General features: G+C 45.3%; 1 protein-coding gene across 1 annotated transcript in view; it reads left to right on the forward strand.

Moving 5' to 3' along the window:
- Positions 1–12,358, forward strand: part of LOC120024690 (zinc finger homeobox protein 3-like) — a 164,639-nt gene that overhangs the window by 121,849 nt on the left and 30,432 nt on the right. Inside the window, exon 6 of the mRNA XM_038968932.1 lies at positions 11,299–11,406. Within this exon, the coding sequence (XP_038824860.1) occupies positions 11,299–11,406 (108 nt within the window). The remainder of the gene's footprint in view (positions 1–11,298; positions 11,407–12,358) is intronic.

Below are 12,358 nucleotides of genomic sequence, written 5' to 3' on the forward strand. Positions count from 1 at the left end.
ATTTCAGAGATGAAGAAGTGCATGGCTCATTGGAAGATATGGTAGATGATTTCAGAGATGAAGAAGTGCATGGCTCATTGGAAGATATGGTAGATGATTTCAGAGATGAAGAAGTGCATGGCTCATTGGAAGATATGGTAGATGATTTCAGAGATGAAGAAGTGCATGGCTCATTGGAAGATATGGTAGATGATTTCAGAGATGAAGAAGTGCATGGCTCATAGGAAGATATGGTAGATGATTTCAGAGATGAAGAAGTGCATGGCTCATTGGAAGATATGGTAGATGATTTCAGAGATGAAGAAGTGCATGGCTCATTGGAAGATATGGTAGATGATAGTGACGTGTGGCTCTCAGTGACATATTTCACTTAACTGACAGCAGTTTTGTTTTGACAGTACCTATTTACAATCCACGAGCGACAATATGTTGCATATCATTGTTTATTTTTTTTATCAGGTGCTGTGAACACAAAATAAGCAGAGATGATAAGACCTATCTGTAATAATTGCACTGTTAAACCGAGATGGGTTGATTATGTTGTGCATAATTACTGTGGAAAAAACAGTGTGCCTATTAAGCTGCTCTCGAATGGCAGTAATACAGAAAGCAATCCAATTACCAATAGTTTCTCACACTGGAAATAAAGATTTCTCTAAATAGAAAGGATTCACTAACTGCTGATGGGGGATAATTGTGTGAGTGTTTGTGCAGTTAGAGATCTGGTGGATTGTTATCACTTGTAGGGCTAAATGCTGATGGGTGGAGAAGGCCTTGTGACACATGACGTCCTGAGTCTGTGTGTGTTTTTGGGACTGGCTCTGCTCTGCTCTGCTGCCAGGGAGTCTGATAGCTGCTAAATAATTTATCCAGGCTGCAGCCACGTAGCCACGGAGACTAAGGCCCCACCGTGGCTGTCTGGCGACATCTCTCCTCCTGATGGACGGACGGACAGCAATTAGCAGATAGGGGTGGAGGTGCTGATGAGGGGCAGAGGGGGACCAGAGTATGATCCCCGCACTCCACCCGTACCCCGTCATACAAACCCAACCTACCCCTCCTTCACAACAAGTAACGAACAAGGAGAGATTTATTCTGATCAAAGTGCAGAACTTTTTAATTAAGTAAAGGAGAGGTTAAAAAAAGAAAAAAGAAAGCTAGAAACAACCGCCCGTTTTCCTATTAACGAGAAATGTCAAGCGCGGTGGCGAAGCGATAGTCTGTGTGTGTCCCTTTGTTGTCCCCCCTGACATTGCAGGCTAATTTTTCATGGTTATTTGAACTGGAAAATGAAAGAGAGGTTTGCGATTATTTCCTATAAATGACAACACAATCACATTACGCTTCAGTAGAAACACAGAGAGGATATTGCCTTTTCATATTTCATGTGAAAGTAATGGATGGGATATGCAAAGAGGACCAGAAAGAAAGACAAATGGAGAAAGTAAGCTCCCATGTATGATTTGTATTAGAAACCGACCTGATAGAGGGAGGAAGGAGCGGAATTTTTTTCTCAATAAGTGGTAGCAGTCTTGTGAATGTTTTAAAGTGCCTCCACAATGTATTCATTGAATTCCTTTAGCGGATTGCTATTAGCAGCCAACTGGGGTTGAATCCTGATGACACAGACCCAGTAATGGAAAGGAAGGTACCCAGTGTATCCACTATATTCTCCTCTACAGTAATGCATCATATCCTCAGTATTTGGCCACAGTGCTACTGTTTGGACTGAGCTTTAGTGTACGTGTTATCCTGAGGGATGGTACATTTAGGTGGACCTGTCACTGTGCTCCGTGAGTCACACATACAGTACACACTGCTGTCACAATGTGGGCTGGCCTGGCAGTCCCTGGCTGACACCCTGTCACATTGACCCAACTGAAACACTTGTCCAGTTCAGTTCAGTGCTGAACCCCCTCTTCATCCTCTCCCCAGTAAGATATCCCTCCAACACATTTGATTTAGCAGGCATAGCAGACAGATAGTATTAGAAAGAAAACACATCAATGATAGCCCCCATATCTTATATTTTTTTATCAAATTGATTAGCCATATTGGTATTCAGAAGCCTAGTCAATTCTGTTTTATCTAGCTAGGCGTATGCTTTTATAAACAAGCAGCCTGTCATGCCCGCTGCTGACCGCATGCTCCGAGCCAGAGAGGCAGGCAGGCAGGAGGGCTGGAGCGGCCCAGTCTGGAGAGAGAGGGCTTGTGGGTAGTGTGTTTGTGTATGTTTATGTACGTGGCAGGCCCGGGAGGACTGGTGTAGACTGAGCCATGTGGGGGCTGTGTGCTGTGAGCTGGACTCCTAACACATGGAGGTGGGTGTTACATACATCCAACCATGGCCACATTGATTTTCTCAGCTGATGCCTCCACAGAGCGATCCACAGGCAGATGGATGCACTACAAAGATATGCAAATAGAACATTCGATAAACTGACAGGCAGAGATCTTTTTCAGACGGCCCGCTGTACTGGTGGGTCGGTAGTTCTAAAAAGAGGCGTAAACAGATAAGTACCTGGTAATGGACACACAGACGCGTGTATGCACACATACCTGCTAGCTTGCTGCGCGGTGGGACTGAAGAAGCCTGTTTCAATAATTCCACATTGAAATGAAGCCCCTTAGTAAACTAGGCTACGGAATGTGAATGTAAAGTAGCATCAACTTAAATATAAAAATACTCACACACAGTATATTAAATAATATGTTTTCCAAAGGCTTCTTCAAGGATATTGTTAGCATTCAATTTCTACAGCAGATATAATTTGTGTATATATAACATTGCAGTGTGTATATTCACATTCAGTCTGCTTTATTTGTCAGATATTAAACAAAAGCAGCTTGGTGTTGATCATATTTAATACATGTGTGAATGTAAGAAAGGTGCTGTCTTGTTAAGCACAGTGGGCTGTGTTGTGTGGCTGTGTGTGTGTCTGTGTTGTGTGGCTGTGTGTGTGTCTGTGTTGTGTGGCTGTGTGTGTGTCTGTGCTGTACCTGGTAATTAAAGGGAGTTTGTGGCAAAAGCCAGACATCGGGAGAGATGAGCTATGAACAAAAGAGCTGTGACAGTTTCGGGTTATGTGATTTTTATGTCCCTTTTTTGCCAAATTAAAAATCAATACATTTTTTCCGGGTTATACATATTCAGAGTGCCCGCCATGCTTCCTCCCTGATGGGGAGTGGGGAGAGGGAGGGGGAGGATGAGGGGGGGGCTACTCGCCTGTCACAACTGTACCATCGCATTTTCCGACCCACTGGTGAATACTTCAGAGTTGATGTGATTGCCCTTCATGACAGCGGTGATGCATTTTCCCTATCCCCCCTCCCTCTGGATCCTGCTTAGCTAGCCCCCTTCAATAGTCTAGACATAGGTGAAGCTATTGTGGTGTGAGATGATGGAAAAGAGGGATGCATTAAGAAAAGGGTTGATTTTAAAAGAAAGACAAGAAGGGGTGGAACATTAACATAAAAATGTGTGTGTGTGTGGGGGGGGGGGGGGGGGGGGGGGTAGAGGGAGAGAGAGTGTCTGTGTCTTTGTGCAGGCCAGATCTCCCCCAGGCATGAGAGACGTGAGAGCAGTAATGTGTCCAGCGATGTCTTTGCCTCCTGCCCAGGCTTTTAGCCCATTGCCTGCCAGGGAAAAGCACAGTCTGCATCCTCCTTTGTCCATAATGTGTGTATAGGCAAGGCTACCGTCATACAGGACACAGTGTAATGGCCAGTCAGAGCTGTTTGCCTGTGTGTATTCTGTCTGTATACGTGTGTGTGTGTGTGTGTAGAGGTTAGCTGGAGAGAGTGATCCCTGAATGCTCAGTCCCTGTGCAGGCACATTAACCTACATCCCCCGCTCCTCTCCTCCTCTCCTCCACGAAAACACAAAAGAGAAGAGAAATAGAACACCACTCTCCACAGATGTATATATAATGTGTCTAAATATCAATAACACAAGCAATAATTCTACTAATTAGTACTAATTCCTATGAGATAATTACTTTAGGGAAAATACTTTAAATTGGCATATGCTGTGTGTACTATACTGCCCAATTAGATAGTCATATGTTTTTTTTGTGAGCTCTATTTTGAAGGGAGAGGAGCTGTTTCATCACGATTGATGTCCTGTTTACAGCTCCCTACTTATGGGAGATGTAGAGCATCCATTGCATTAGACATGTCATGTTTGCGATGCGGTGTCACATCAGGTATTGAAACAAAGTGATGTCTATTTAGAATAACAGGATATTCCGGTGGCATGTGTAAATTAGATTTCCCCCTATTAGACGCTGCTGCCGTTGCGGACAGATAAAATAATTCCGTCTGCGTGACCCTTGGTGACCTGAATAAGGGCTGAATGTCCACTGAAATGGCCAGTGACTTTGAAAGGCTAGGGGGATCAAATTAAGTGTTGCTTGGAAGGCTTAGGGGGGTTGGCCGGGCATGGCAGGGGGGTTAGGAGGTGCTGGAAGAGAGAGAGAGGGAGCGAGAGAGTGAGAGAGAGGGGATGGGGGCCTACTGGTATTGTTCTAAGGCAGTGTGAGCTATCCCTGCTGTTTGTGATTAACTTGCTGTTTAAATTTTTGGGGCTATTAGCTGCCCTAACCCTGGACCCCCACCCCTCCTGCTCCTCCTGCACCTCCCCCTCCTGCCCCCAGCCCCATGGAGACACAAAGTATTCATTCACATTTAGATGGTGAGGTCACGGCAGGGCCAGTGGGGAGAGAGTGTCATGTCCTTCCTTAGACAGGTCAGGAATCTAGCACGTAACTCAGTCCCACACCGCCAGAGAGACACCGCAGCCCTTTAAACCAAGGTACTCTTCTTTCCTTCCTAAATGTGAGGAGCGTATATATATATATATGTGTGTGTGTGTGTGTGTGTGTGTGTGTGTGTGTGTGTGTGTGTGTGTGTGTGTGTGTGTGTGTGTGTGTGTGTGTGTGTGTGTGTGTGTGTGTGTGTGTGTGTGTGTGTGTGTGTGTGTGAGAGAGAGAGGGGTTTGAGAGACTGAAAGAGCATTAGAGATACAGGACACTCCTCTTTGAATGTGTGGGGTGTGTTGTGGTGTGTAAGACTAGTGGAGTGTTGGGCAGTCAGCTGGTCAGCTTGTTCAGTGTGTTGGTGTGTGTTGGGGTGTGTAAGACTAGTGGAGTGTTGGGCAGTCAGCTGGTCAGCTTGTGCAGTGTGTTGGGGTGTGTAAGACTAGTGAAGTGTTGGGCAGTCAGCTGGTCAGCTTGTGCAGTGTGTTGGGGTGTGTAAGACTAGTGGAGTGTTGGGCAGTCAGCTGGTCAGCTGGTCAGCTTGTGCAGTGTGTTGGTGTGACGCTAGGTCTCAGAGCGCATGAGTCAGACACTGTGTTTATGTTAGCAGGGGAATCACCCAATCCTCACCACATGTTTGACTTGCTTTATTTCTAATTGTATCTTATGCTTGTATTTACAATCACTTTGGAAGTTTCCTGTCGACATCCACTAAGTATGAAATATTATTAAATATGAATCATACACATTTTAATTTGCATTTGAATATTTTTTTAGAACAAATTCTGCATTTATCACTTATATTTTGTATATCACTTTTATATCTTTTTTGTTTATATCTTATGTTGATATCAGCAGTTTGTTGGCCTGTTTGAATGGCGGTGTAGTTGCTGTGTGGTACTGTGGTTCTATCATATGTTGTGGTTGACTATTATTACTAAGTGATGGCCCATACCTCTCTAACCTCTCACCTCTCTGGTTAGGGAGTGGGCCGTGTTTTTCTCAGTCGTGGTTTTCTGACAGCTAGCTCATCAGGGAGGGCATGAGGAGGGGTCTGGGCCGGGGCAAGGATACTTTTTGGGAGGGGCGGGAGTGTTTTTCTGTGTGTTGTGGTTTAAGGGAGCGAGGAGGGGGGCTTGCGTATGGGGCATAGAGGTGCTGATATGAGGAGCGAACAATGCATGAAAGCCCCCAGCATGGGGCCTGTGTCCCATTGTCCCATGGTACCCTCCTGTCACTTTCATTTGACACCCCCCAGTCCGGAGTCAGGCCAGCTTAGATATGGGGATGGGGTGCAAGGGATGATGGGGAGCAGGGGGGATTTTAAAAGAAAGAAGTAGAGGAGAAAGATAGTCTGTGAGGTGTGAAATAAGATTGCTTTTTATCCGACAGCGCGGCATTAAAGAAAAGGAAGCTGTCCAGAGCTGGATAAAGCGGGGGAAGTGCACCCTTGATTTCCAGTTGAAGCGCTGTGACACCTGGTTAAAATGATAACAACAGCCTCAATAATCATAATGAGAGTAATGAGAGCTCCGACACACAGCCAGCTCCACACCACAGAGGAGCACCAGTGACTAGCACAGCTCAACCCCCGCTCCTGGTACTCTAAGACTGGGGAGAGGGAGAGGGAGAGGCACAGCTCAACCCCCGCTCCTGGTACTCTAAGACCGGGGAGAGGAGAGGGAGAGGCACAGCTCAACCCCCGCTCCTGGTACTCTAAGACCGGGGAGAGGAGAGGGAGAGGCACAGCTCAACCCCCGCTCCTGGTACTCTAAGACTGGGGAGAGGAGAGGGAGAGGCACAGCTCAACCCCCGCTCCTGGTACTCTAAGACTGGGGAGAGGAGAGGGAGAGGCACAGCTCAACCCCCGCTCCTGGTACTCTAAGACTGGGGAGAGGAGAGGGAGAGGCACAGCTCAACCCCCGCTCCTGGTACTCTAAGACTGGGGAGAGGAGAGGGAGAGGCACAGCTCAACCCCCGCTCCTGGTACTCTAAGACCGGGGAGAGGAGAGGGAGAGGCACAGCTCAACCCCCGCTCCTGGTACTCTAAGACTGGGGAGAGGAGAGGGAGAGGCACAGCTCAACCCCCGCTCCTGGTACTCTAAGACTGGGGAGAGGAGAGGGAGAGGCACAGCTCAACCCCCGCTCCTGGTACTCTAAGACTGGGGAGAGGAGAGGGAGAGGCACAACTCAACCCCCGCTCCTGGTACTCTAAGACCGGGGAGAGGAGAGGGAGAGGCACAGCTCAACCCCCGCTCCTGGTACTCTAAGACCGGGGAGAGGAGAGGGAGAGTCACAGCTCAACCCCCGCTCCTGGTACTCTAAGACTGGGGAGAGGAGAACGGGACAGACAGGGCAGGCAGAAGAGTCTGCTGCTGAGCATGAAAGGGAGACTGACAGACATGCAAAAATGAGAAGGGATTCACTTGTGTGTGAGGAGCACTGGAGCCATTTGCAGCAGGTAGGATTGGATTATGTGTTAATAGAATGGCTGTTAGTTTAGCATGTGTTCAGCTGCAACAGAGGAGGAGTTTGACTGGCTGATTTCTATGTACACTGTCTATATATATATATCATTATTTCAGACTCAGAAGGAGTACTGGAAAGTGCAGTGGTTACCATCTATTATTTATTAGTCCGTTTGTGCCTGTCAGTGGGATTAGTATTAGTGTAATCACTGTTCTTCTGGGGGAAGGAAGGCTGTTTGGCCTCATCTGAAGGTTATCGCACTCTTCCCCGTCTTCCCCGTCTCATCTTCACCGGCCGCTTCCTGCAGAGCATCTGCTTTTTACATCTCCACATATTTCTTCTCCTTTTTCCTTCCCTGTGTCTCTGTTGCTCTCTCTCTCCTCATCCACCCACCCCCCATTAATGTGTGTGAGTACCTCGCTTTCTCCCGGCTTGTATAGGGTGACACCTATGGGTCTGCTTAAGCCCCTGCACTTACAGGCAGGCAGAGGGAGAGCGAGGGAAGGAGAGCAGCAGCCACTTGTGTGTGTGTGTGTGTGTGTGTGTGTGTGTGTGTGTGTGTGTGTGTGTGTGTGTGTGTGTGTGTGTGTGTGTGTGTGTGTGTGTGTGTGTGTGTGTGTGTGTGTGTGTGTGTGTGTGTGTGTGTGTGTGTGTGTGTGTGTGTGTGCGAGCGCGCACGCCAGGGGGAAATAGATGCTTCAGTTTGTCTTTTTCATCTCCATGTCACACCATTTCACCTGGCTGCTGTGTCTGTGATGCCTTCTGCAAACAGAGAGCTGGTAGGATGGAGAGACTGTGGACTGTCTCCGTTGACATGCAGTGGAGGGCTGATATTTTTATGGGTGTAATCTGTGTCTGCAGCGGAGGCTTATTCAGTTTGCCAGATTAGATTAACAGAACAGTTTAATATCACTGTATGAGGAGGGTTAATGAAGACAATTCATTAGATGACAACCTCCAGGCTATTGTCCTTTACATTTGAATGATTGAGGTTAGAAATGGCCTATTGCCATAGCTCTGAGTGTTTCTCCCCGTCTATTTCCAGTCCTAATCTATGAGTCTGTTTTACTGGCTCTTCCATTTGCATCCTACTCTTAGGCCACTTGTGACCTTTCATTAATTATGGCTGGACCCGGCTTTAATCATTGTGTAATACCGTTGGAGATGAGATGAGGAATACACACAGTCATTTGCCACTTAAAGATGTACTGCCGCTTGTGGATTTAAATGTCTGCATTTCTACATTCATTATGGGGGGTTACTGTGCGGTGTGTGGCGGAAGTGTCATACATCTTGATTAAAAACCCAAATGAAGAAGTGTTGTGAGCGAGAGGGGGCAGGCAGGCAGGCAGGCAGGCAGAGGTTGGGGGGAGCTCTCTCTGCTACGTCCCACAAGAGATCCGTCTGGAGAATGCTGAGGTGACAGCTGCTGTATTCAGTGACGTTGAATAGAGTTAAAATCTGGACTGTGGATCACTGCAATGTTCCTGAAAAAGCACGTTAAAGTGTGGAGGTGTGGAATTAGACACACTGTAAGAGTAGGACAGCTCAGAATGACATGCAGACCCTTTTTAAAGGTGTACAATTTACCTGGGGATTATTTTGTAATCTGAGCACTTGTATGGTATTCTAATTCTCCGGGAGTTGTGTGGATTTGTGCAGGCTGGAGTTAGATGGGATTTTGGGGCTAGGCTGCGGCTCTCCTCTGGTTTACGGGGCGACGGTTTAGGACCGCTGGACGGAACTTGCAGGTTGCCTTGGAAACATAATAGAAACATGGTCAATAATAAAATAATGAAAAAATGTATTTATGCAAGTGGGATCTGGGGATCACTTAAATGTGCTTTTTACTGGGAGCCAGTTATCCCTGTTAAATACCTTCATTTATACACAGGATCCCCGTCTGCTGCTAGCAGTAATGTCTAACAACATAATCCATACACCAATCATTCTGTTGTGAGGAGAGGGGCTTCTTACTTTGGGAAACAGTCAGGAACGCCTGGATATTGCTCTTGCCTCATGACACAGAGGTGTTTTCTGTTGAGTTAAAGCTTTGTCAATGACAATCTCCTCAATGCTGTAGTTATTATCATAACTGGAATAATAATAGTTATTGCAATTATGATGCAAGCTTGTATGGTATCTTCAGTTTACAGTAAGAAGCGCTTTTCAGGCCTCTAAATCCAACCTTTTGTTAAGTCAGTGAGAAAATCACATTGACAAACTCATAGGTTCTTTTGTAGGATGGAATTGTGTATTCTATTATTGAGCTATATATTATTGCTGTCTTTAGTGAGTGTGTTTCTCTTGGTGCATCAGTGATTAGGATAGCAGAACTCCAATAGCACATTATCATCGCAATTTCAGCCTGATCTAAATGTGTAATCACTTTACACACGCTATCATGTGTCTATCGTCGTATAGCTTTCATTTCTCTTTGATTTACATGTGAATATGGAAGCACAGGAAATATCTATTTACCATGAGAACTGAAGGAGATTGAAATGTTTGAAGTACTTCACGGATTGCCAGCCATGAATGAATAGAGATAATACAAAACAAAGCATTTAACCATACCATGCTGGTAGTGAAATGTACATCTTTGATTTGATTCAAAATGTTCTACCCAGAAACCATTTTTAGAGGCTATTTGTGCTAGTGAAGTTTGATGGGGCTTTGGGTCTGTGTTTCGGTCCAGGTTACATAGTTGGTAACTACAGTATAGGGGTGTAAGTGCTGTAGTAGATCATATGAGGCCATAAAAGTCGTGTACGTAGTGGCTTGTCTAGTGGTGAGCTCAGATCAGATGTGTGTTGACTGCAGGGCTGAATATGTGAACAGGATATTTCAGCGGCTGTTGTTGTAGTATTGTCAATATATCAATAGACTGTAGAGTAGAGACCTGAGAGTGGAAGCATTTTCAAAAGAACATTTAAGTACATTTGCTGAGAATTAGCTGACTTGTGTAGTAACTGATAGGCCTTATTGACTACGGCCCAGTTTACTGTTGTCAAATCAATGCTGTTGCGTGCTAGTCGCACTACTTTTAAACAAACTTAACAGGCCGAGGGGCTGCTCGGGGGGCACTGGAGAGAAATAAAGAAGATTGATGCCCTTTTTATTATCAGTTTTTTGCCATATTTCCCTCTCTGCATTACTTACAGATGGCATTATCGGATATTGTTTGGAGTTCAATGCTTTTAAATGGGCTGATATATTGAGCTGAGGCTTTTAAGGTCATTACAGGGGATTTCTGTATTTGACTTGGCAGAAAAATCAAATGAAATGCCGGTCTGAAAGTTTTAAATATTTATGATTTTTTATTTTGCAATAGCGAGGAAGTAGAGGTGAAATGAGCCCTGTATTGGTAAGTAGCCTAGCAGACTGCAGCTGGGGACAGTAATGCATGTGGAGTGAGAGAAAGCGAGAGAGAAAGAGAAGGAGAGAAAGAGGGAGAGAGAGAGAAAGAGAGAGTAAGCGAGAGAGAGGTCTTTCTCTAGAAACACGCTCCTCACACAATTATTTTTCCTGTCTGCATACTTCAAACCGCTTTGGAAAACGTGTGTATGTCTCTACCACATGTGTGCGGTTTTCTGCAGTTTTATGTCCACATTAAAGAGAGGAAGCCATAAAGATATTTGTGTCATGGTCTTGAATAAATTAAGAATTATAACTTTGGGGCTTGTATAAAAAATGATGATGTTATTATTATTATATTTTCAAATTAACTGTAATTATTTTCTAAATGTGTTCATATTAGTGTGGATACAGCAGAGAAAATAGATGATAAAATATAATACATTTCCTCTATCTCTGTTTTGATTAACAAAAATGATTTCTCTAATTTTATTGTTTTAAGGAAAATAAATGGCAAAATGCACTCATGGTGATCAAGCAGCACAGGACAGAAAGCAGATCCCTCCCTCTTTGTCTGGTAACCTTTTAACTGCGTGTCAGCGAATGTAATTGTTGTAAGCCCCTATAGAAAAAAAACGCTGCTGTCCCTTTAAGTGCTTCCACCAATTCTGATGGCGTGTTGATTTACATATCCCATCCTCTCCTCCCCCTTCAGGAGAGCTGAGCGAGGATGTGGAGGCTGCCAGTGAGACCACCACAGAGCAGGAGGACCAAACCAAAGACAGAGAGAGTGGGGGGGAGAAGGAGCTCACCAAAGGGACAGGTAAGGCCTATATTTACACTACACACATTTAGGCAACACTGCCCTCAGGGATCATGTGCTATTGCACCTGATTTGTTCTCAACAGAAGGCCTTTTGTCTCAAATAATTATACAGATTCTACACAAATGTCAGAGTCCCTTTAATATTGCTCTGTTAACAAATCCACAAATCAGTTTGTAGTGTTTTTTTTAAAGGAGGCCTTTCTGTTTCTTACTGTAGGAGGGAGACAGGTCTCCTCCCATCAAATCCTATCTGATGAATTAGTCCCAATTGTCAATTGAGCTAATCTGGTCAGGTGACTCATGTTTTGTCAGTTGTCAGTGGATTTTATGGAGAGGGGCCTGGGCGCATAATTCAAGCTCAGCCACGTGTGTGTGCCCATGTGACAGGCCTGCCTGCCCGCCTGCACTGCACTGATTGTGTGTGACACAAACACACACCTGTGTTAAATGTTATCAGATAGGGATATTTCTCTCCATGGGCTTTCTGATGCCAGGTGCAGGTGTTGAGTTCCATGGAGAGGTGGGGCTTGAGCTGAGGGGAGACATTAGTGTTCGGGCCTATTCTAACCTGAGGCCTACTTTTACCTGCAGATTAAAGGCCTGTGTTTTGGTGGGAGTCCATGATTGTTTGTTGTTGTAGGTTTTAGGATGAATCCTATCTGCTTTTAATGTGATTAGTTTACATCAGTGTGCATTAGAAACGGTTTAGCTGATTTCCATTAGAAATGGTTTAGCTGATTTCCATTAGAAACGGTTTAGCTGATTTCCATTAGAAATGGTTTAGCTGATTTCTGCTGCTAGTTGAGGTCAGCAGGTCCAGGCTGAACATGTGTGGGTGTATGAGTGTGAGGAGGAGATTCAAAGACAGGAAGTGTTTGTGACTGCCCCCCACTGCTTGGCCCCCCTGGCCATATGTTCACGTCAGAGCATAGCTAGGGTTTGTGTCAAGC

The sequence above is a fragment of the Salvelinus namaycush genome, chromosome 30 (assembly GCF_016432855.1).
Source record: "Salvelinus namaycush isolate Seneca chromosome 30, SaNama_1.0, whole genome shotgun sequence".
In the NCBI taxonomy this organism is placed as follows: Eukaryota; Metazoa; Chordata; class Actinopteri; order Salmoniformes; family Salmonidae; genus Salvelinus; species Salvelinus namaycush.